This window comes from Mobula hypostoma, chromosome 1 (assembly GCF_963921235.1).
Source record: "Mobula hypostoma chromosome 1, sMobHyp1.1, whole genome shotgun sequence".
NCBI classification, from domain to species: domain Eukaryota; kingdom Metazoa; phylum Chordata; class Chondrichthyes; order Myliobatiformes; family Myliobatidae; genus Mobula; species Mobula hypostoma.
Genome location: NC_086097.1, coordinates 121,886,643 through 121,907,632, shown reverse-complemented (window position 1 = coordinate 121,907,632; position 20,990 = coordinate 121,886,643). Strand labels below are relative to the sequence as shown.

The window sequence follows — 20,990 nt, the reverse complement described above, 5'->3', positions numbered from 1 at the left end:
CAACACACTCAAACGTGGAATGTGGAGGACATCAGCAGAAGGCAGGGACTTGAGGCAGGCTTCTGGTATCTGTGCAGCTACAGAGAAGTTGGAGTTCATTCTAGGCTCTCAGTGACAAGTCTCTCCATGAGTCATACAGAAATGACTTCTTATAGCAATAGTTCCATTACCACTCCTGAGGACGAAACAAGACAGAAAGAAATATAGAACCATCTGAAATTATTAGTTTCCTAATCATTTCCTCTCTGCCTGTACAGCAGAACCATCTGTGATGCTCTAGTTCTGACTGGCCGCTGTCCATAGTACTCAGAAGTAAACATGGGTTAGAGAACAAGATACCCTCGAGGGTCTCCTGAATTGTCTGCCTGTTTGGTTTATTTTGCCTACTAACAATCAGCCCCCACCCCCCGAGCTGTGGATTTATCATTCCTGGATTGTGCGATTACAGAACACTCAAGGAAGTCACCGTAAATTTTTTGTATGTTAGTATGTACCAGCGTGGGATTCATTTTCTTGCAGGCATTTACAGGATAAATAAATACAATAGTATGTATGAAAAAAACTATAAATAAACAAAGATGGTCAAGTAAACAATGTGCAAGAGAAAGACAAATTGTGCAAAATAGAAAGGATTCTGAGAAAATGAATTGTAGAGTATTTGTAAGTAAGTTTGTAGGTTGTGGATTCAGTTCAGAGTAGAGGTGAGTGAAGTTATATACATTTGTTCAGGACATGTACAGTAGATCTAGTTAATTGGGACACATTGGGACTAGTACCTTTTGGATCAACTAAGCGACTACCCCAATTAGCCAAAGCTTCATGGAACTGTTTGAAGAGGTATTGAAAAGACAATGAGTAACAAATTATGTATTTAAATGAAATACAGTACAGATTAGAACACTACCAATATTACCCGTACAATAAAATCGTATTAGTTCCTAATAATTATCAACAGAACTCATCCATTGTATGCTGCCCTGTTCCTTTTATTATCTGTAAATCAGCAAAATCAGTGCAGACACGAGTGCAGATAATGAACTGCCTTCATACAATGCTTCAGACAATTGAATCTTACTAACTCTTCCTTTAGTTAGTCCTGACGAAGGGCCTCAGCCTGAAACGTCGACTGTACCTCTTCCTAGAGATGCTGCCTGGCCTGCTGCATTCCCCAGCAACTTTGATGTGTGTTGCTTGAATCCTCCAAATCTTAGTTTTGAAGATGTTTGTTGATACTTTCAAATTCTTTACAATTTCTAACTTGTTGAGGTAGCAAAATAATTTTGTTTTCATTCCCAGCTGTTTTTGGCATCTTCAAACCTGAATGTTTGAAACCAGTGAGGAAAACAGTTCTGAATAGTCTCACTGCTTATTTCTTGCCAACTATTAGTGACAAAAATCACCGCTTTTTTAATACAAACACATGCAACTGATGCTATTTAAGAGCTGTTTGTTCTAAGCACAGTGTGGTATCTAACAGCCACGTAAGTGTGCGTAACTGATGCTAGTTAGTGAATGTTCAGCAACAGTCTCCTGTCCTAATTAAGTGGCATAATGTCCCAAATAATTAAGGGAATCATGGCAATTTTCTCTATAGAAGTTTGTCAAAGTTTTAGATGTCACTCTGAATCTTTGCAAACTTCTAAGAAAGTAGAAACACTGCCGCGCTTTCTTTGTAATGGCACTTAGTTGCTGGGCCCAGGACAGATCCTTTGAAATGTTAACACTGAGGAATTAAGAGGTGCTGACCCTCTCCACCTCTGATCCTCAATGAGGACTGGCGCATGAATCTCTGGTTTCTTCCTCCTGAAGTCCATAAAGAGCTCTTTGGTCTTGGTGACATTGAATGAGAGTTTGTTGATGTGGCACCACTCAGCCAGATTTTCAATCTCTCTGCTATATGCTGGTTCGTCACCATCTTTGATTTGGCCCATGGCAGTGGTGTCATCAGCAAATTTAAATTTGGCACTGGAGCTGTGCTTAGCCTCATGGTCACATTTTCCACCTGGATAGTTTCCGATCTGATAGCACAAAATTCGATTTCTCTATCTTCTGGCAATTTCTCCCCCCTCCTCTTTCTTTCTCTTTCCGTTCCCCATTCTGGCTCCCCTCTTACCCCTTCTCTTCACCTGCCCATCACCTCCTGCTGGTACCCCTCCTCCTTCCCCTTCTCCCAGCGGCTACTCTCCTCTCCTCCCAGCGTCTACTCTCCCCTCCTATCAGTTTCCTCCTTCTTCAGCCCTTTTCCTCTTCCACCTATCACCTGCCAGCTTCTTACTGCATTCCCCCTCCCCCAGCCACCTCCCCTTCACCTGGTTTCACCCGCCACCTGCCAGCATGTGCTCCTTCCGCGTGTGCGTGCGTCTAAAGGTTTCCAGCATCTGCAGAATCTCTTGTGTTGATGTTTAAGCCTTTCACTTTTGATGTCATATATTCTTATAAAGATGTTCTTTTGGCTGAATATGGTATTTGACACTGAATTTTGTTTCTGTCTTTCAGCTGCAGTCCAGTCCGAGTGATGAGATGACACTAATGACGATAACACTTCCTCGGAGTGCGTACTGGCACCACATTACCAGGCAGAACAGTGTCAGCGAACTGTATAGCTTACAAGGCAAGTGAACCAAGGGGACAAACACCTTATTAGCTTCCACGCAATTAAAATTAATACCAGTGTGTCCTTTTCTGAACCATTCACTGCTCAGAGGGCAGTGAACATAGTGAATTATGTGACATTTGAGGTTGCTCTCGCACACGTAGAGAACTTATCTTAATGAATCAGTGTGCAACATCGAGAAGCTCAAGATTAGTCAAGATGAACTGACAAAATGTCAAAAACAGCACAGAAATTATGAGATTAGTTGATGTTGTTCGTGGCAGATCACTCGGCTCAGAATGAGTCCAGGAAATAATGCAAGGTCACAGTCCTTTTCTGTTGGCCCAGTTCCACAGAAGTGATAAGTTAATTGGCATTAAATGTGGAGTGCACTTCAGTTTGCTATCACGGTTTGTTCTCATTTCTGCCCTCCATTACAGTCGCAGGAATGCACTGGTTAATATGTATTAAGGGTTTGTTGTCTCTGGGCCTGTACTCACTGGAGTTTAGAAAAATGGTGGGGGTGGGGGAGGTGGGTCTCATAGAAACATATTGAAAATCAAAAGGCGTAGATGTGCAGAAGATTTTCCAAAATTAGAAACAAAACTCATTTTCAGATGCAAAATAAAATATTTCTTCAGTGGGCAAAGTAGGAACACAAGGTACAAAATTAGGTTTGGAGTGTTCAGCTTTGTTGTTTGTTGTCATCTGTCAGTACACAAGTGTAAAGGAGAATGAAATGATTATTACTCTGGATCCAATGCAGCATAAAAAGACAAAAAGCATAAATAACACAAATATAAATACATAATCTTACCTTATATACTTAGACTGATTGTATGTACATAAAGCAACGTTAGGTACAGGAGTATCTGTATAGAAGGTAACTCTGACAGGAAATGATACAGTAGTGGTGGAGGGATGGGATAATGGGTAGAGGTGTTGATCAGCCTGATACTTGGGAAAAGTGACTGTTGTTAAGTCTGGTGGGACTGCCGTGGATTCAATGTAGCCTCCTACCCAAGGTTCCCTTTTTTGTGTATATGTTCCCTTTCTTGTGCAGTAGCCATGCATTCTTTGCAAATGAGCCACTGCACTCTACACTAATTTCCCAAACAGTGAACGGTTAATATGAAATGCCAATTGAGAAAGGTGGTGGGTACTGACCACATTGAACCATAGAGAAAATCAAGGCAGCTCAGGTGGCAGCTGCTGAATCACTGCTGGCTGTTGTTACAACTTCCCAATCAGGAAACTTCCTCTGAATTAAAACAGTCCAAAGGAGGCTCTTCTCTAAGCCCTACAGAATATGTCTTCACCCCATTACCTTCACTTTACACCTACCTAAAACGGGTAATATGCCTGTCACATTCTGACAGTGTCCATCGTCATAACCACACAACTCTGAGGAAGAGCTTAAATGTGATACTTTGGCAAATGATACATGAAAGGGGTAATGATTTGCTTCGAAAGGAGACATTTGAAATTGAGATTGTCCTTGGGTTTTATATGTTGTGGCCTCATTCATAATTATTGCTTATCAGACACTGCCTTAGTAATCCAATGACTCATGCAATGGCAGCAAAGATCGAGAACCCTTCATCTATTGCTCTTTTCATGCCTGTCCAAGGCACATTATAACTAAGAGCTCTATTGACCAGAGAGGCATATTGCAGTGACTGCTGTTATTGCCATATGTACCAAGATATACTTGCATGCCACCTAGACAGATCATTCCAAGCAGACGTGCATCAAGGCAGTACAAAGAGGAAAAAAAACAATAACAGAATGTAGAAAGTGGTGTTATAGTTTCAGAGAAATTCCAGTGCAGGTAGATAAATAACTTGCAAAGCCCATGATAAATAAGATTCAGAGATCTAGAGTCCATTCTCATCATACAAGAGTCTTCTAACAGCTGGATAGAAACTGTCTTCGAGCCTGGCAGTGCATGTATTCAAGCTTTTTATATCTCTTACAAAATGTGGGGGGGGGGGGTGATGGTGGTGAAGAAAGACTGACTGGGTGAGAGGGGTCTTTAATTATGGGCTGCTTTCCCAAGGCTATGGGAAGGAAAGCAGAGTCAGTGGAGGGAGGGTGGTTTTCGTGCCAGAGGATAGAGGCAATGGCAAAGAGGCTGGTGTTTAAAATAAGGTAGATGTACAGAATGAATTTTCTCACCCCGAGTATCATCCACTGAAGGTTCCCTAACACCAAGATCGATGATTAATTGATTGTTCATCGCATCAGATAATGACAGAGAAATCTGTGCAAAAGAGTTCTTCAAAGTGGAAAAGCCATTGTACTTGGGCAGTTCTATTCCCTTAGCCTTGGAAGACCAGATCCAGTGAAATGAGTAGTCATCGTACCTGGGGCCTTCCATTGTTGCAGTGGATGACCGTGCCCTTTGTTCTCCACAAAGCATTGCAGAACTGCCTTCCTAATCATTGGATCTCACTGTTGATCTCACCTGCCCAGCTCCACTGGAGCTAATATCACATGTTAAGCCAGGCACATCCCTATCTCACTGGAGTACGAGGCCCGCTGACTACCCTCACCTGGCTTAGGCCATCTGTCGAAGTGAAGTACTGGGGTGTGGCTGCTGTTGCATTACTTGGAGCCACAGCTGAGCTCTCAGTGCCTGGTGGGGACTAAAGGTGACTGAGCAGCCCCTCAATGGTCCCTTTACCAGAGGTGCTAGCCCTCCCTGGATGCTCCATAACACCCCAACTACATCCATTCAATTAACAAAGTCATGCTACAAATAAATCTCCACATCTCTGAATATGTGATCTCTGCTCTCTCGAGAGATCAGAATTTGTTCAACTCCTCTGTGAGCTGCTCATTCAGTTTGCATCCCCCAGTACACTCTCCTCCATGCTGACTGTAAAATCCTTCAGTTTCCATGCACTGTCACCCTTCTTTAGATTAGAATGAGCAAGGTAGCCTGCCACGAGGTACTATCTTCATTCTGTTTCTCGTTAGCCTCCATCCGAGTTTCAAATGGTAGATGCAGAGAAAAGGAACATAAAAGACACAAGTCCCACTCTGGTCTTTCTGCATGCTACAGGAAAAGTGGTCAACCAGACCCTCAAATTTTTGTTGGGTTTTTTTTTTTGCTGCCTTTTTGTTGGGTTTGTGGAACAATCTATGTTCCGTGCCTATTCTGGTATCTGTCCCCCACTTTTCCTTCGCTACATCGACGACTGCATTGGCGCTGCTTCCTGCACGCATGCAGAACTCGTTGACTTTATTAACTTTGCCTCCAACTTTCACCCTGCCCTCAAGTTTACCTGGTCCATTTCCGACACCTCCCTCCCCTTTCTAGATCTTTCTGTCTCTGTCTCTGGAGACAGCTTATCCACTGATGTCTACTATAAGCCTACTGACCCTCACAGCTATCTGGACTATTCCTCTTCTCACCCTGTCTCTTGCAAAAACGCCATCCCCTTCTCGCAATTCCTCCGTCTCCGCCGCATCTGCTCTCAGGATGAGGCTTTTCATTCTAGGACAAGGGAGATGTCTTCATTTTTTAAAGAAAGGGGCTTCCCTTCCTCCACTATCAACTCTGCTCTTAAACGCATCTCCCCCATTTCACGTACATCTGCTCTCACTCCATCCTCCCACCACCCCACTAGGAATAGGGTTCCCCTGGTTCTCACCTACCACCCCACTAGCCTCCGGGTCCAACATATTATTCTCCGTAACTTCCGCCACCTCCAACGGGATCCCACCACTAAGCATATCTTTCCCTCCCCCCCCTCTCTGCATTCCGCAGGGATCGCTCCCTACACAACTCCCTTGTCCATTCGTCCCCCCCCCCATCCCTCCCCACTGATCTCCCTCCTGGCACTTATCCGTGTAAGCGGAACAAGTGCTACACATGCCCTTACACTTCCTCCCTTACCACCATTCAGGGCCCCAAACAGTCCTTCCAGGTGAGGCATCACTTCACCTGTGAGTCGACTGGGGTGATATACTGCGTCCGGTGCTCCCGATATGGCCTTTTATATATTGGTGAGACCCGACGCAGACTGGGAGATCGCTTTGCTGAACATCTACGCTCTGTCCGCCAGAGAAAGCAGGATCTCCCAGTGGCCACACATTTTAATTCCACATCCCATTCCCATTCTGACATGTCTATCCACGGCCTCCTCTACTGTAAAGATGAAGCCACACTCAGGTTGGAGGAACAACACCTTATATTCCGTATGGGTAGCCTCCAACCTGATGGCATGAACATTGACTTCTCTAACTTCCGCTAGGCCCCACCTCCCCCTCGTACCCCATCTGTTACTCTTTTTTATGCACACATTCTTTCTCTCACTCTCCTTTTTCTCCCTCTGTCCCTCTGAATATACCTCTTGCCCATCCTCTGGGTCACCCCCCCCCTCCGTCTTTCTTCCCGGACCTCCTGTCCCATGATCCTCTCGTATCCCCTTCTGCCTATCACCTGTCCAGCTCTCGGCTCCATCCCTCCCCCTCCTGTCTTCTCCTATCATTTTGCATCTCCCCCTCCCCCTCCAGCTTTCAAATCCCTTACTCACTCTTCCTTCAGTTAGTCCTGACGAAGGGTCTCGGCCTGAAACGTCGACTGCGCCTCTTCCTATAGATGCTGCCTGGCCTGCTGCGTTCACCAGCAACTTTGATGTGTGTTCCTCAAATTTTCTCTGGACTGTTCAGAAATATGCATGGTTTTCAAAGGAGAAAGTTAAAATCCTGTCTCAGTATGAACATATTGATTGGCATTAAATTTTACATCTGATTCTCTTTCAGATTACATTAAGCAGTGCACATCAGGGAATAATGAGCATATGATCTGAGATTTTACACTTGTTGGAAGAAACAAGAGACTGGTGTCCCGAAGCAGGTTTACAGAAGTATGCTTGCACTCAGGAACAATTTGATTATAGGAAAGTCGCATGAAGTTCAAAGTGGTAACAACTGTGATGTTGCTTTTAAATTGGATAAATTGATCTTAGTGCAGGTTTAAGGGTTGACACGTCATGGGCCAAAGGATTGTACTGTGTTATAATGTTCTATGATCTATTGGACAGGACATTAACAGGAGCTCCATGGGTCATCTACAAGATTGGCACATGGCTCATTTATGATTCCATTTGAAGACTATGGTGTCTGGATTATCACTAATCTATGAAACCATCCTTCCCTGAAGTCTGTGCTGGAGTGGTAGCTTGTGTAGATGGAGTGTATTCTGCCTGGAGGTCGGTACCAGAGGTGTTCCGCAGGGATGTGTTTTGGGACTCCTGCTCTTTATGATTCTTATAAATGACCCAGATGAGGAAGTAGAAGGCTGGGTTTGTAAATTTGTAGATGAAGGTTAGTGGTTTTGTGAATTGTGTAGAAAGTGGTTGTAGTTTATAAAGGCACATAGACAGGATACAGAGCAGGGCTGAGAAGAGGCAGATGGAGTTCAATGTGGAAAAATGTGAAGTGATTCACTTTGGAAGATTAAACTTGAAGATGGAATACAGGGTTAATGATAGGATTCTTAGCAGTATGCAGGAACAGAGGGATCTTCAGGTCCATGTCCACAGATCCCTCAAAGTTGACATGCAGGTTGATAGGATTGTTAAGAAGTTGTATGGTGTTTTTAATTTCATTAGTCAAAGATTGACTTCAAGAAGTAATATTGCATCTGAAAAAAATCCCTGGTTAGACCTTGCTAAGAATATTGTGTTCATTTCTTGTCACCTCATCATAGAAAGGATATGGAAGCTTTAGAGTTGGTGCAGTGGATGGTCCAGGATGCTGCCTGGTTTAGAGGACATGTTTTACGAGAATATTAGCAAGTTAAGCTTTTTCTCTCTGGAGGGAAGGAGAATAAAAAGTGACTTGATAGAGCTGTCAAGATGGTATGAGGCATAGATCAACTGCATTGCCAGAGACGTTTTTCCACCGCACCAATGGCTAATACAAGGGGGTATTATTTTAAGGTGATTGGATGAAAGAAAAGGGGGAAGACAAGGGCACGTTCCCCCCCCCAACAGAGAGTGTGGTGGGTCTATGGAGCACTCTGCTGGAGCGGTCGAAGAAGCAAATACATTAGGGACATTTGAGACTCTTGAACAGGCACATAGTTGATCGTAAAATGGAGGGCTGTATAGAAGGAAAGGGTTAGATTGATCATAGAGATGGTTACGAGGTCATCACAATATTGGTGTGACAAAGAGTCTGTACTGTACTATAATGTTCTATACTGTAAATATCTAGACTGGGACTTGAACCAACAGTGCCTCTGTACAGGCCACTGCACCATTCCTGTAATCCACATTAATTGAAATGATGTGTGACAGGGTGAAGGTACATCTCTACCAAAGGATGTGCAAGGCGTTCCTTCCCCCTGCTAGCCTGTAGGGTGCCCTTGGAACAGGTGCAGCACATGCTTACCCTCTCTGCTGCACCACTCCCTCCCCCCCCCGCCATTCAGGGTCATGTGAAGCCATGGAAGCAGGTGGACAATGGTCGTATGGGCTGCTAGAGCATATCACAAGTCTTTGTTATGCAAACACTGACCACCAGGCAGACAATCTCTGAAGATCTCTGATCTCATTGATAATGGCTGGAGTCACCAGTCTTGTAAAGACACTACCCAGAAGGCAGTGGCAAATTTGCCAAGAACAATCATGCTCAATGCACCATGATTACCTACAACATATGACATGACACATAATGATGATGAATTAAAGGTTGGTGTGTCTACAGTCTGTGAGCTAGACCTCCCGGTGTTGTGCATGGAGTGATTGAAGAATCTAGGTCAGGAAGCAACATGTTTCAGAGCATTCTGCAAGTAAGAGGAGATAGGATGTCAAGAAATGTAAAATGGACATTGAGCTCCTAGTAGAGTCATTTCAACATAGAAGCCATCAGATTATCAAATCAATGCTAGCTCCTTGTAGAGTAATCCCATTTATTCTTGTTCCCCTGCTCTTTACTCTTAGTTTAAAAATTATATTCTCTCAAACGTTTATCAATTTTTTTTCTGAAGGCAGTGAATGATTTGGTTTCTTCCACGCTTACAGGCAAATTCTTCCAGATCATCACCTAAAAAGGAAAGCCTTTACATCTCCCCTTTTACTTTTGGCATCAGTTTTCTGATCCTGCATCTCCCCATCAAATCAAGTTATGATCTTGAACAGCTCAAGTAAATGTTCTCTCAACCCACATCCTAATATCCCATGTGCCTCACTAACAGAGGAGAAAAATATACAGTACATGTGCACATCACTCTTTTCCTTCATACCCCTTAGGACTGTGCCATTTAGTCTATGTTACCTCTTTATATTTTTTGCTGTTAACATGTATTATTTTATACTTCACCACATTGTTTTATTCAGTCATTCAACCAGCTTGTTCGTCTTTTCTTACTACCTTCACCTTCCTCTTATTTTGCCAATTGACTCATGCCTAAACAGAAATAGAATCTGAATCAGACTCAGGATTATCATTGACATATGTCATAAGATTAATTGTTTTGTTGCAGTTCAGTGCAATACATAAAATGTACGAGAAGCAACAATTGATGCACGTGTACAGCCTTTCGTTAATGCAGATATCTAATCAGCCAATCATGTGGCAACAGCTCAATGCGTAGAAGCATGCAGACATGGTCAAGAGATTCAGTAGTTGCTCAAATATCAGAATGGGGAAGGTATGTGATCTCAGTGGCTTTGACTGTGGGATGATTGTTGGTGCCAGATGGGATGGCTTAAGAATCTCAGAAACTGCTGATCTTCTGGGATTTTCATGCACTGCAGTCTCTGGTATTTACAGAAAATGATGCAAAAAAAACCAAAAACAAATCTAATTAGAGAAGAATGGCCAAACTGGTTCAAGCTGACAGGAAGGTGAGAGTAGCTCAGATAACCACACATTACAACAATGGTGTGCAGAGGAGCATCTTTGAATGCATAGCACGTCAAACCTTGAACTGGATGGGTTACCGCAAAAGACCACAAACATACATTTAGTGTCCATTTTATTAGGTACAGGGGATGCCTAATAAAATGGCTACTGAGTGTACATATTTAATGTACATTTTAATTGTAATTTATAGTATATTCTATATTTCATTGTACTGCTGCTGCAAAACAATTTCATGAGACATGTACATGTTAATGGGATGGTGAGGTTGTGGTCATGCACAAATCTCAATGCTCTACCATTCAAACTAGTCTAAATTAGATTAGATTAGATTCAACGTTATTGTCATTGTGCCGAGTACAGATGTTTTAAATGTGCTTTCTTATATTGCTATCATTTTGGTACAAAATTTGCTGATAAAACATACAAGAAAATCTGTGTGCTGCCCATACCGGAGGTGTTTACGTGAATATACATCAATAGTTATTTTGGCTGGAAGGTTTGTCAGAATAAAAATATTTAAAAGTTAAGAGCTTGCTGCAATGGGTACCCTGCTGCATAATGAGCATTGAGAGTTTTACAAGATTGTGTGTGGCTGGAACTGTAGCTTCCATGCATACTAAACACAGATTTGGCTGCCAAACTAATGGTCAGGCTAATGGTGCTTGCGGTTACTCATGGACAAATATCATATCACATGAAGTGAGTTCAAATTCAAGGTTAAATGTTGAAATCCAAAAGTTTTGTCGAATTTGTGTACTTCACCTTTCACTTTTGTTCAAAGTAGATTATCAAAGTACAATATATCACCATGCACTGTCCTGAAATTTCATTTTCTTGCAGGCATTCAAAGTAGAACAAAGAACAATGGAATCAGTAAAAAAAAACTACAAGGACTGGCAAACAACCGATGTACAAAAAAACAAATAATAATAATTAATAAATAAAGAGCTCTGAGAACAGCAGTTGTAGTGTCTTTGGAAGTCCCTGTTAAAATGGGGTTCTCTCTATATTCCCTTCTATTGAACGCCATTGAATGATATGAGACAACTGTGATCATGTGCTGGATAAAATGCAAATTTAACATAAAAATTAAGTCTGAACCATTCTACTCTGAATATGCCTTGTTGCAAATTTGCAAAATTTGCATAGTCTGCAAATTATTGTGTCATTAACTGCAGAAAGTGTTTTTGAAGTTTAATGGATTTTTCACCCCTCTTGAGATGTGCTGACATAGATAAGAGCAGTGCCATTAATACAAAATGAGCTGATAGTGCATCTATTTTAAATCATACCTGTCAAATTCAGAGCAAAATGCATTTGGGTAGGCTGATGACCAACAATGAATGCATTTACTGGGGCAGATCAGCTTCATGCTCAGAATCTCCAAATTGTTTCTAAACATTCAAATGCGACAAAACTTGGGAATATTGTGAACTGCAAAGACAATGCTGATAAAATGAAAAAGTTTGGTGGAAGGAGCAGATGCAAGGAAGTTGCAGTGTAATATTGAGAAGTGGAGGTGTGTTTTGGTTGGAACAATGAGAAAAGGCAATGTTAGATAAAGGAAACTATTCTAAAAATGGTGTAAAAGAGGAGAGGCATAGGTTATCTGTGTACTAGACTTTCAAAATGGCAGGGCAGATTAAGACAGCATTTAGTAAAACATTCTGGATTTTATTAATATAGTCATGCTGAACTTGTATTAAACAGTGGTCCAGTCTGAACTACAGAATTGTGTCCATCTCTGAATGGCTCATTTTTAGAAGGATGGTGTCACAACTAACTAGGTAACTTCTTCAGTTTTAACTTCCCTCAAGCTGAATAGTGGTGAACGCAACTGCAAGGAAAAGTCACGCAAGATTAGAGGAAACAAAATCCAATAAAGCTTTACTAGATTCCTTAGCAGGCAAGGTCTAGACGGAGGTGCCAAAAAGAAAAACTCACAGGCAAAGTTAAAATCCAAAAAAATTAACTAGAATTTCAGAAACTAGAAATACCTACAAACAGCTTCACTTACTCCAAGACTCAGCAAAGAAACAAGGAACAAGGAACAAGGAACTAGGAACTTGGAATGTATGTAGGGCTACAAACAAGTCACAGGTGATAACAATGAACTAATAGTTAGCCTAATAGGCAGGTGAGCAGGAAGGGGTTGGCATTCTCATCTCTGCCTCCCTCCAGTGGCCAGTTCAAGGTGTGACAGATGGGCATGCAGTAGAGAGGATCCACATGAAATTTACAAGAATGTTTGCTGGGAAGAGGGCCTCAGATATATAAATAAGTTGGAGAAGATGGGGCTGTTTCCGTTGGAGAGGAGAGGATGATGTTCAAAGTAAATTTATTATTAAAGTACATATGTGTCACCATAAATTAACTTTGAAATTTATTTTCTTTCAGGCATTCACAGTAGAACAGAGAAATACAATATCAATGAAAAACTACACACAACAAAGTCTAACAAACAACTAACATTCAAAAGAAGGCAATCTGTGCAAATATTTTAAAAAATCAAATAAATAATATTGAAAACATGAGTTGTACAGCCCTTGAAACTAAGTCCATATGTTTTGGGATCCATTAAAATTTGAATCAAATGAAATTACCAATGCTGGTTCAGGAGCCTGATGGTTGAATGATAATAACTTCCTGAACCTGATGCTGTGAGACCTAAGGCTCCTATACCTCCTTCCTGATGGCAGCAACGAGAAGAGAGCATTGCCTGGATGGTGGGGTCGTTAATGATGGATTCTGCTTTCTTGTGGCAGTACTCCTTGTATATGTGATCAATGGTGGGGAGGGCTTTGCCTGTAATGGACTACGTTCCACTAGAGGTGATGCCATGCCTTCTTTGTGATAGAAGTATATAAAATGTCAAGAAAATTGGGCAGAGCGAACACTGGGAAACTGTTCCTTTCACTGGAAAGATTGTTGACAGAAGGTCACGGATGTAAGTTAGAGGAAGGAGAATGAAGAGCGATGTGAAGAAAAGCTTTTTCTATGATGCACGCTTGTGTTGTTATCTGGAATACAATGCCTGATGGTGTGGGAAAGACAGGTTCTCTTCTGGCCTTTGGAGGGAAATTGGATTATTATATTGTGAGAAAAGAATTTGCAATGCTACAAAGAAGGAGGTGCATGTTGGAAGGGGTGAGTTGATCTCAAATGAAGCCAGTATTCACATAGTAAGCCAAATGGTCTTATCTTTGCATTAAATATCAATGATTTTGTGATAATGTGTGCCTTTAGAGAAAATGCTGACCTTAGAACACTGCAGGTGTTGTCCTGCCCAGTGGTATACATTGTAAAATAGGGTAGTCCTCATAGAATAGCCTTTAGAGTTGCTACGTTGTCTTGTAGATCATGCATCCTGCAACCAGGGTGTGCTTGTGCCAAGAGAGAGGTTCAGAGCTCAGTGTCAGTACACCAATGAAGATAGTTAAGATACTTGCTACATCTTAGATGGAATTGAGCATTTCGAACATTGTCATTCTGTATATCCCATTGATTTTAAATCAAGGTAAATTCATTATTGAAGGACGTTTATGTCACCACATACTACCTGGAGATTCATTTTCTTGTGGGCAATGACAGTAAATACAAGAAACATAATAGAATCAATGAAAGACTACATCCAAATAGCCAATGTGCAAAAGACAACAAACTGAGCAATACCTAAAGAGAGAAAGAAAGAAAGAATAATATTAATAAATAATTAAATACATATGATGATGATGACGTCGACTCAGGCCTGAGGGGCCAGCGTCGGGCATTTTCATGTCTTACAAGGCGCGGATCGGAAGGCTGTGTGAGGCGACACTCCTCACACAGACATTTTGCAGTATTTTTCTTTATTTTACGAGGTTGAGTTGCGAGCTTAATACTCAACCCGGCACAGATGGAAAGCGTACTTGGGAGCGGCCCGACTGGATTCGGACCTGGGAACCTCCGTTCTGGAGTCCGACACTGATGTCACTGCACCACCAGCCGACAAATTTATGTTAAATACATAAATAAGGATTAAATATCGAGAACATGATATGAAGAATCCTTGAAAGTGAGCCCATAGATTGTGGGAACAGTGAACTTGATAGAAGTTATCCCCTCTGGTTCACGAGCCTGATGATTGAGGAACATTAACTGTTCTTCAACCTGGTGCTGCAGGTCTTCAGGCTCCTGTACCTTCTTCATGATGGCAGCAGTGAGAAGAGAGCATGGTCTGGATAGTGGAGGGTCCTTGATGATGGCTGCTGCTTTCCTGTGACAGCACTCTGTATAAATGCGCTCAATGCTGGGGAGGGCTTTACCTGTGATGTACTATTCTGTATCCACTACTTCTAGTAGGCTTTTCCATTCGAGGACATTGGTATTTCCAAACCAGACTGTGTGCGGCCAATCAATATACTCCTCACCACACATCTCAACGAGTTGCTCAAAGTTTCAGATGACATGCCGAATGTTTGCAAACTTCTAAGAAAATAGAGGCACTGCTATGCTTTCTTTTTAATGGCACTTACATGGTGGATCCAGGACAGATCCTCTGAAAGATAATGCTGAGGAAATTAAAGTTGCTAATCTTCTACACCTTTGATTCTCCAATGAGGACTGGCTCATGGACCTTCAGTTTCCTCCTTCTGAAGTCAATAATGATTGGGGGAACAAGAGTGCAACAAAACCTCTGTGTCTGAGCACCACATAGAGTTGATCGTGAAACATATATCCCACCTTTTTGCCTTCTCCAGAATGAGCCATGTCTCCATGGAACAGAGAAAGCAGCAATTTCTCATTCCCCTCTGATACAGCAATCTTGCTCTTAGACCCTTGATCTTGTTCTTCAGAGACTGTACATTTGCTAACAAGATGCTGGGTAGAGGCAGCTTCAGCCTGGCTTGGAATCCTCACCCTCTCCCTCTCCTTTGGTTGTGGTAATGGACCTCCATTCACTCAAAGCACACTTGAGAGTTAAGTCCGCCGGGTCCTTCAGAAGATCATGGAATCACTAGTTCATCAGGACAGTTCAAAGATACATTACTTCAAGTGAAATTACAGGCTGCAGATTGCAGTGACAGTAATTCAGAAGAAAATTTTAGAAATTTTGTAAGCTGCCTGCAACACATTGCCATGTTTCACCAGTGCCATCTTGCATGCTAATAGTATTTTAATTTTATTTTGTCTTGGTGACCTGACCTCGAGAATACAGCAAATATCCTTGGTCATCTAATGCAATAAGCAAACAAAAGTACAAGCAAGATCCCAAAATTAGCAGAAAATAAATCCCTTTACCTTTTCCATCTTTCACCTGCCAGCTTGTACTCCTTGCCCTCCCCCCACCTTCTTATTCTGTCTTCTTCCCTCTTCCTTTCCAGTGCTGCTGAAGGGTCTCAGCCCAAAAACTCAGCTGTTTATTTCCCTCCAAAGTTGCTGTCTGACCCATTTAACAGCATTTTGTGTGTGTTGCTCTTGATTTCCAGCACCTGCAGCATCTCTTGAGTGAATGATATTCTATATGTCCCTGGTAAGGCACAGTAGCACAGGGGCTCATGAAACACCACCACAGCATGCACAATCCAGGTTCAATTCCCCTGCTGTCTGTATGGAGTTTGTACGTTCTCCCTGTGACTGTGTGGGTTTCCTCCGGTTGCCCCAGTTTCCTCCCACAGTCCAGAGACATACTGATTAATTGGTCATTTTAAATTGTACTGTGAGTAAGCTAGGGTTAAATCTGGGGTTGCTGAGTGGCATGGCTCAAAAGGCCAGAAGGGCCAGTTCCACGCTGTATCTGAATAAATTAAATATTATAATGAGAAGGACACACCCAGCCCACCAATGACTGCAGACAGGTTAAGTGAACAGACAAGAAAATGGAGATAAAACATAATCCACTTTGAAGGAATATTGAATATCAAATTATTTAAATGAAGTGTGACAACAAAATGTTGTGATACAAAGGGATCTACAGTTCCAGTACAGGAAACACAGAAACTTCAGACATGTGCACAAAAAATAATTAGGAAGATAGCTGAATGCTGGCCGTTGGTGCAAGGAATATGGATCATAAACATAGCCTGGCACCATGCTGTGTCTCTCCAAAAAGAAAAACATCCGGAGCCTCCCGTCCCTTCGGAGTATTGTATCAATCTGAGCAGATGGACAGGATCTCAGTTTGATGTCTGATTAGAAAGGCAACACCTCAGACTCTCCAGTAATCCTTTAATACCACATTGCAGAATCAGGGAGGCTTGCTCATGTGCAAACTGTTGAGTAAGCCAAGAGAAAACGATCAACGTGCTGAAATCATAACTGTGATACTCAATGTGTCAGCAACAAAGAAAATTATAACTATCTCATGATCAGTGTAACTCAAACTGAAACAAATATGACTCGAACCTTGAAGCTAATTGGGTTTCCAGCCACAATTCAGGTCTTCTGAATGGTGGAAACTTGTTATGCTTAAATCATAAAAATTATTTTGACCTTGTGTGATCAAGGCAAAATGATGATGTTAACTTTGTCACCATTTACTATAATGGAAACAGCAGTCATTTGAAATCTACATTTGAGGCCAAGGCTTTTATGCTATCATTCAAAACCACTATTGTCCCCAACTGGAGCTGGCATACATTACTGGAAACCTACCTTATCTTTGGATCGCAAAGGGCATTCAAAACCTTCATAAGATGTAATTGATGAATGTAGAAGGAAAGAATTCACACATAATCCAAGGTTTATCTTCACAACAAACTTCCTCTTTATTACCTGGTGACATCAACAGGAGTGTCACTCCTTCGAGACCGAATACCCCAGATCCAACTTTTCCACAACTCTTGTACAATTTCTTATCTATTTCCCCCATTATCTCTGTCTCATATGGACTATATATACATAGAGTGATTAAGCATTTGCAGTGTTGAGTTTCAGTGCCTATATACCATGTGAGCTGTGTGCAGTTCGACCTTTCCCATGTAAGTACAATGGCAAACTTCCATCATAGACTTTAAAATAGCCTCTGTTGTATAGCTTGGGCTGGTATGAACCTGTTCCAGACTTTCTGTGCCTGGTACCAATCCTATAGACTCCATTATCTCTCTGTTACATGATCATCTGCCTCTTATCTACTACTACACCACAGAGCCAAGAATTCAGTATTTTCTACTACATTCTCCCCTTTTGGCCATGACTTAGTCAATATACAGTAGTTTCCATAGCCCTCGGTAAGGTCTTGGTTCATAAATCCAATTCTCCCAGCACATCGTTGGGTGTGTTGGCTAACACAAAAAAAAAGAGTTTCACTGTATTTTTTGAAGTTCATGTGATTAATAAATCTGCATCTGAATCTAATGTATTTACCCTTAATGCAGGTAAGTGGCAAAGAAACAAAAGGAAAATTGATGGGCATGTGAGGGAATAAATTGCAGGACTGTAGACACACAAGATGAGGGGGGGATTGGGATTAATGGGATTGCTCTTCCAGGATCCCACATGTTCTCAGTTGGCCAACTTGCATTCTTCCTTGCTGTTGAGCTAGCCATGCAGAATGGCCATTGGAGCTTGACTAGCTGACTACACTTTCTCATTTGTGTGTGAGTGTCTAGAACACACTGGCAAGATCAGGGAACAATACAGCAGCACTGAAGCCCAAGCTTGCAGCATGAAATTGCAGCCATTAATTGCTGATCCATTCACTTTAATTCAAAACATTATCATAAACCCTAATAAATGCACACAAATATAATATTTAAACCAAGACAGCTAATGCTACCAGCTGGAAAACAGCTTTCAATTAGATAAGTTTCTGCCATTCTAGTCAGTTTAAATTCTGAAACATAAGTAGAGTCAATGAAATCGTGGGACATTTTCCACGTAGTTAATGCTGAAGGACATTAGCAAGAAGCTGGACCACGGTGATGATTTAGGAAGCTAATGGTGGGCAACGTGGGCTTTATTATCCAATACTCGAAGGGTACCATCCATGCACTAAACTGGGCTGCTCAATGAATCTTCAAAAGATCAACTTTAATTGCCATATACATTTACATGTATTGGAAACTTGGTGTGGTGTGTTGTCACGACATACAACAAAAAGAGAGACATTGAAGAATCTTAAAGAATAAAGATGTGAAAGTCTGAAGATGCTGGAAATCCAAAGCAACACACACAAAATGCTGGAGGAGCTCAGCAGATCAGGCAGCATCTATGGAAATGAATAAACAGTCAATATTTCAGGCTGAGGTGCTTCTTCAGGACTGAGAAGGAAGGAGGAAGATGCCAGAATTAAAAGGTGGGAGGAGGGAAAGGAGACTAGCTCCTCTTAATCCTTTGCTTCTCCTCAGCTGCCTCATACAAGAAGGAATCTGATGGGAGAGGTAGGAATTGGAAACATCAACTAACAATATTTCCATATATGCTGTCTGACCTGCTGAGTTCCTCCAGCATTTTGTGTTACTAGAAAGAATAAAGTGTTGTATAAATATAGAAGTACATCTATAGAATCAGATATCAATAAATACCAGAATGTATTTACAATGTAAACAACAAAGTGTTTACAGTGCAGTGACCGACTGATGGAAAGGAGTGTGGCAATGACACTAACTAGAATAGTTGATCAGATTAATTGCCTGGGAGAAGAAACCTTTACGATGGAGTGAAATGTTTGTTCTAATAGCCCTATAGTGCGGTCCAGAAGAGAGCTTTTGGAAAAGGCAGTTTGCAGGATGGGTAGTGTCTGCAATGATTTCCTGTTCACTTTTTTGTCCTGGACTCATAGAAAGACTGCAGACAATGGCCTTTTTCAGCTCAACAGAAAGATTTAAAGAGCCACACAGTATGAGAAAGGCGTTGAGTATCCTACAGGAATTCTCTTTAAAGAACTCTGACACAAGAGTTTAGAAAGTGTTTTGTTTCTTTATTTTGAACTGTTTTTAAAAACCATTCCACGAGTAGTTCAGACTTCTGGGAACAAACTGCTGAAGTTGTCAGTGGTAGAGCAGCTATATTTGGAGTTCAAAGCAAAGCAAGGCTGTTCTTCCCAGTGGCCTCAATTGAGGAAGTGCCTGCAATCCCTGAGGCCTAAACTGTGGCAAGGCCAATGATCACTGTGGCCAAAAAAATCAAGGCAAGAAGAGTGTTGCACAGGAAAGAACAGTTTTCACTGTTGTCAGAATCAATTAAGTTTGCTTCCTGTGGCCCAGGTAAAGATAACACTCACTGTGGCCCAGTGAAGGCAAGGACATTGTTCCCAATGTCTGAACTCAAGGCAGTGATATTGTTTCCAGTGGTTGAAGCCAAGGCCAGGATGTTGTCCACAGTGATAAAGCAATGTCAGCAAATCAAGGCAACAAAAATGAGACTCGTGCTCAAAGCAAAGCCCAGACATTGCTGCCAGTGACCCAAACCAAAGGCAGGGTTGTAGAAAGGCGATACTGCAGATGCTGGAAATTCAGAGTAACATGCCAGAGGTACTCTGCAGGTCAGGTGGCATCCATGGAGAGGAATAAGTGGTTGATATTTCAGTCCAAGATCCTTCATTAGGACTGAAAAGGAAGAGTGAAGAAGTAAGAATAAGAAGGTGGGGGAGTGGGAAGAGATGCAAGCTGGTAGGTGACAGGTGAATCCTGGTAAGTGAGAATGTAGGTGGGTGGGGGGGGGGAGGATGTATTGAGGAACCAGGAGGTGATAGGTAGAAGAGGTAAAGGACTGAAAGAATCTGCTAGATGAGTGTGGACCATGGCAGAAAAGGAAGGAAGAAGGCAACAAGAGGGAGGTAAGAGGCAGCTGAGGACAAGCAAAGAGTTAAGAGGTGAGCTGGAATGGGGAATGGAAAACAAGAGAAGTGGGGAATTACCAGGTCAGAGAAGTCTGTCATGTAATGTAAAGGAGGCTTGACCCTAAAGTAGAGACAATTCAACAGTGAGCAATAATTTTAATAATCAACTGCAAAATAACAAACCATGAAGGGCCACAAAACAAGAGAGAACAGATACTAAACTCACAAGGTAAATGACAGCTAGGAGCAGCTGGTTGAGGCCGGCTGATTCATGTGAGTGAATAAGGTTTGAGACTGAGAGCTAGGTTTAAATAGGCTGCAGGTGAGTAGCAGGTGGAAACAAGTAGCAGGTGACTTCTGTTAGGAGGTGCCTGCTTATGTAGGCCTGACAAAAATCAATGTTTATGCCATCAGGTAGGAGGCTACCCAGGCAAAATATGAGGTGTTGCATTAAGTATATCAGAGTTCAAATCTGAAGATCATCCCTACATCTGCAGAACAAAATAGTCACCTTCTCAGGTAAATCCCTGTAGCTTACCATGATCACAAAACTTTGGTGTAATTGGTGTTACACTTTATACGTGGTTATTTGTTAGTGTGATGTTGTATATATATTTATATAAATGTTTACAAGTCAGAAAATAAAGATAAAGATTTAAAGATTAATCTTATTTGTATACATGTGGTTTGAAACATACAGTGAGGTGCATTGTTTGCATCTAATTCAATCAACAAGGACCGTGCTGGGCAGCT

General features: G+C 41.8%; 1 protein-coding gene across 3 annotated transcripts in view; it reads left to right on the top strand.

The window, feature by feature from the left end:
* Window positions 1-20,990, top strand: part of dok6 (docking protein 6) — a 609,418-nt gene that overhangs the window by 569,261 nt on the left and 19,167 nt on the right. For 2 of the 3 annotated variants that reach the window (XM_063055165.1, XM_063055183.1), the window contains one exon: window positions 2,497-2,611. In XM_063055165.1, coding sequence (XP_062911235.1) covers window positions 2,497-2,611 — 115 coding nt within the window. Of the gene's footprint in view, window positions 1-2,496; window positions 2,612-12,874; window positions 13,161-20,990 lie in introns of those variants that run through there. The other variant, XM_063055174.1, reaches the window with a different exon arrangement.